Source organism: Chionomys nivalis, unplaced genomic scaffold, assembly GCF_950005125.1.
Source record: "Chionomys nivalis unplaced genomic scaffold, mChiNiv1.1 scaffold_28, whole genome shotgun sequence".
NCBI lineage: Eukaryota > Metazoa > Chordata > Mammalia > Rodentia > Cricetidae > Chionomys > Chionomys nivalis.
In genome coordinates, this window is record NW_026646922.1 from 7,604,739 (window position 1) to 7,609,674 (window position 4,936).

The 4,936-nt window shown below is 42.4% G+C and overlaps 1 protein-coding gene across 1 annotated transcript; it reads left to right on the forward strand.

The window, feature by feature from the left end:
* Positions 1 to 3,881: 3,881 nt before the first annotated feature.
* LOC130869129 (spindlin-2-like) lies at positions 3,882 to 4,634 on the forward strand (the record flags this gene model as incomplete). Its single annotated transcript, XM_057761195.1, has 3 exons — positions 3,882 to 4,305; positions 4,383 to 4,391; positions 4,453 to 4,634. Coding segments are annotated over 3 exons (615 nt in total), but the record flags the coding sequence as incomplete, so codon positions are not given.
* Between the last annotated feature and the right edge of the window lie 302 nt (positions 4,635 to 4,936).

Below are 4,936 nucleotides of genomic sequence, written 5' to 3' on the forward strand. Positions count from 1 at the left end.
TTTCTTTGGTCCCCAATGTTTACTGATTTCCTTACAGAGAACAAGAAGCCTCCAACTCATGCAGCAATGGCTTCTGCAACATGAAATGTGAGAACCCCCTCCACACCCTGGTTGTTTTCATCACCAAAGAAGGTGTAACTCCAAACAATCTCCCACACCAGTTTAGAATTATGATTCATAAAATGGTTATTTCTTTTAAGGGGAAAAACTTACAAATTACCATGCCAGAAAACAGCCATGTGCAGGATCAGGAGGGGAGCCTAGTTGCTGGATGAAAAGGTGCATGAAAGAGAACAAGCTGAAGGCAGTTGCTCCTTATTGAAAGAGAGAGAGACCACACCCCAATGGCCTTTATCTCAGTTGCTATAGCCTGAAGGAATAGAAGGAGCTCCTGCAACACACCTATTTGGACATAGCACCATAATTTACCAGTATGTGACAAAACCTATTTTACTTTACTGTTTTCAGTCTTTCAGGATACACGGCAGAGACAGTATCTGCTTCATGCATTTGTGTGACCAATGATTTCCCTGTAAGAAAAAACCCAAAAACACTCCCAACAACATCACCAGCATTCAACAACATGTCCATGATTTCTTTGTTTTGCCTTTGATGGAGTGGTAAATCATGCTGCTAGTTAATCTGTGCAAGCAATGTGAATTTACCTGTGAAAGATAGAAAGAATACACAGTTTATCTTAAAAATGTCAGGTACATGGCAGAGACAGGACCTGCTTCATGCATTTGTGTGACCAATTATTTCCCTTTAAGGAAAACCCACAAACACTCCCAAGAACATCATCAGCATGACAAAAGGAGATGCAGTGTGTGGAAGAGGACAAGATTGCTGTTTAGGAAACAGAGGAGAGAGGCCAAAAAGATGTAGGAACTCAGAGAGGGATAATGCGTGAGGGAAAAGCATGTCATATGGAAAGATGTGACATCGAGGTGTTGGGACTTAAGAGGATAGAGAGTGATCATGAAGGGTCACAAATGTGTACTCAGAAGCAAAGAAAAGAAGCAATCTGAATTTCTCTGTAAATATATAGACAGAATTGACAGGTATCTTAAACATGTCAGGGGGTCACATTGCAATGGAGTGGGTTAATCATCAACATGTGACAGTGACATATTTAAGATCTCTCCTTTGTCATTAAATCTCAGAATTGTCAAGATGTTATGTTTCTGTGCAGACTTCTCAGGGTTTTCTCCCATTCATGGTTTCCATGGATGTTTGCTAGTTACGCTTACATGTCTTTTGCCAGATTCTGTCAGTTTTGCCAGGCACTCTCAGCTCCACAACTTCTCCTGCCCTAAGATTCTAGTTCCAGGCATTTTAGACATCTTGTGACTGTTGCACGAGTGTCTCATGTTCTGCATAAATGATTTGGAATGTTATTTAGCCTGAGTTTTAACTTCTATCCCTGAGTTCAATGAATTTCCTTGACCATATTTCTTGGGCCACTGAGCTGAACTACTAGAGGTTTGCTCCTGTTACTTCTCCATGCTGAGACAGCCTACACTCTCAGTACTACTGTGATAGTGTTTCTGTAGCAAGTATTCTTCTCAAGATAAGAAGAAATTTCAATATTATAATCCATCTGCTGTTATTGTGTCTTAAACACACAAACACACCCCCATAAGTTAATGCACACACACTGTTGATATCTCAACTTAGGGTGCCGTTCTGGGGTTAGTAAGAGTCTTCTCTCTAGAGGGGTTCCAAGAAAGCCATGGGGTGACACCAACGAGGACCTTGGGCAGGTGAGCTGTGGGTGCCTGCACTGTGCCATGTCCCTAGGCACTACGGGTGCTTTGTCCCATAATCAGACTGATGACTATCTTGAATATCACCATAGAACTGTTGTATGGAAAAGGATGGAGATAAAGACAGGGACCCACATCAGAAAACTAGACTGAGCTACCAAGCTCCAGTTGAAGAGCTGAAGGGGAGAGAATAAGAGCAAAGAACTAAGGAATACAAGGGCTTGGTCCACCCACTGAGACACTGTGTCTGAGCTAATGGGAGATCAACAAAACCAGCTATGCTGGGACTGACAGAGCATGGGATCAAAGTGGAAGCATTGAATGTGGCTGACAATTGGGGCAGAAGGAGAACACATTGATAATGGCACTGGGATTTGTCTGTACTGCACATACAGATTTAATCGACCATATTATATGTACATGCATACCTTCCTCAATCTGGATGGAGGGGGGGCAAGGGCTTCACACAGGTCAAGGTACACTGCCCTCTCTTAGGACTGGATTGGGAGTGGAGAGGATTGGTTGTTGTGTGAGTAGTTAGGGAGAGGAGGAAAGGAAGTGGAAATTTGAAATTTATTATTTATGAAGGAAGAAAAAATCAATAGAAGATAACCAATGGGAGATGCGATCTAAGAAAAAAAACTTTCATGTGATTTGTTGACTCAGACACCAAAGATTTTTCAGAAAAATAAGATACAGGGATTGAGTTTGTGGGCAAGGGTGTGACTTGAGTAATTTGGAAGATGAGTGGGGGCTTATTTTGGGTCCCCTGGTGGCTGTATACAGCTTTTGAGGAGCTGAATGCTGGATGTTTCTGTGGATAAATAGGGAAGTAACAAGCTTGTGAGGGGATATCTGACATAAGTAGAGCCTTGGTGATGTCACAAAGCCTTGGTTCGTGGTAGCAACTCTGTTCCACTCAAAGCACTAGTCTTCCATGAAGCTGGGTTTATTATCCTCACAGTGCCTGAGGAGGACAATTCAGCTCCTGGTATCCACAACTGTTCAACAGGCTTTTTGCACCTGAACATTTCCGGAAGATGGAATCTGGAGAGGTAGGACATTTTCTTTTGGTAAATATGTTTCCAAAGCAACTAAGACCTCTGTAGTACAAAAAAGTTTTCCTTCAACTGTCCTGCGGGTCCACCATTTCTGTTGTTTCCAGGTCCTATCTGATAGCTGTTGGGATGGTGAATGCCAGCTATTCTTCCCACTTTATCTTTGCTAACAATATCAAATTCATCAATCCACTAAAATGGCAAAGCTCCTCTTTGTCCATAGGTGTTTTAAAAGATACTAATTATTTCTCAGTGGCTGCTGTTGCCCAGAATAATGAGTCTTTCAAGTTGAAGTGGGTCTCACAGTACTCACTTCGATAATGAAGACACAGAATGGCTTTATGTAATATACCTGGGTCTGGATCAGGAGACACAAATCTGAGAGCCAGTGGACTGGAGTGCCATGACCTTGGGCAGGCCGTCTTGGATTGAGCCCCCTACCTATTAGCTTGATGTCGAAGGAGACGTGTGGATGTCCTTCGAATTCTTTGTTATCTGTTCAGATTTTTCTTATTCATTTCGGGGACAGGCATACGTTCTCCTCTCATTGACTTAGTCAGTCAGAAAGTAGGTTTCTCAGCAGAGGTCATTTGCCTTTGGGCAGCAGGAATGTGTCTCTGAGATTGCTATACTGAGCTGTAGAGTAAATTTTGCAAATTGTCATATTTATTTCTTAAGAGAAAATTAGAGTTAGGTATGCAAACCTGTTGATCAATATCTTTGTCTCCTGCACCAACGTTCTTCCAGAAAAGAGCTTTGACCTCATAGCCTTCCCTTGTTAACCTTGCAGGCACTCATGGTTGAGGCCACGACTTTGTTTCTGAATTAAACAGAAGGAAAGTTCTTTCAAACTAGAGAGTGGGCAGCTATGAAGCCCAAGCACAGAAAGATAGCCAAGAAACAGCGGACCAGGAGGTCAGTGGCCTATCTCAGTAAGTCTACAGCCATGATGAAGATGCCTCTTAGTATGAGATGCATGCCACCTGTCCAGAAGAGGAATGGGTCATCTTTCCAGAAGCAAAAACTGAGTAGGCCTTTTGAGGCCCTGTAGAATATTGTCGGCCGCAGAATTTCTCACGGCTGGAAGGAAGCCAATGAACCAGTCACCCAGTGGAAAGCCATCATTCTAGATCAACTGCCAACAAATCCCTCTCTCTATTTGTTAAAGAATGATGGGATAGATTGTGTCTATGGAATGGAGCTCCACAGTGATGAAAGGATTTTAAACCTTAAGTTCCTGCCTAACAATATACGATTTCCTCAGGAGACAGACACTCATCTCTCAAACACCAAAGTTGTCAGAGCAGTGAAACATACATTTGAGGGCACAAACGGCTCTAAGGATGACTGGAAGCGGATGGTCCTAGAGGAGGTGCCAAACATGAAGACCTGGTTCTATATTACCTACAAGAAAGATCCGGTCTTGTATATTTACCACCTCCTGGTTGAATACCTTGAAGGCAACCTCCACATCATGCCAGGCTCTATGGAGGAGTGGACTGGGGTGGACCAAGTTGAGGTGCAGACCATGAAGACCTGTTTCTACATTACCTACGAGAAAGATCCAGTTGTGTACCTTTACCACCATCTAGATGACTACATTGAAAGCAACCTCCACATTATGCCAGGATGTCCTCCAAAAGGGGTGAATTTGGAATTAGGCAGGGATTCCTTGGCAGGCAAAAGCATGCAGCACAACGAAAAAGATGGAACCCAAAAGATAGGTAAAATTATTTACCAAGTTCCCACCAAACCTTCCGTGCATTTCATCAAGTTTGATAATGACTTCCATATTTATGTCTATGATTTGATGAAGATCTGTTAAAGTGAAATTCTCAAATTTTGGGGGTCAAATTACAACTGTGTTTGGGGAACTCTTTTTATCAGAAATACCTCAGGTCTTCTATTAATCCTGGTATCTTTCCCAATGGAAATTTTTGCTCTAAAAATAAAAATTTGTGAATATGTTATGTTGTTTGGTCAATGATGGAGTGTCTGGTGAATGGGACATCACAGAAAGACAGGCCTCAAAACAAAAGAGGATTTATGGTCTTTTCCCCTTGGAGAGGGAATGACGAAAGGAGATGAAGTGTGTGGAAGAGGACAAAATGG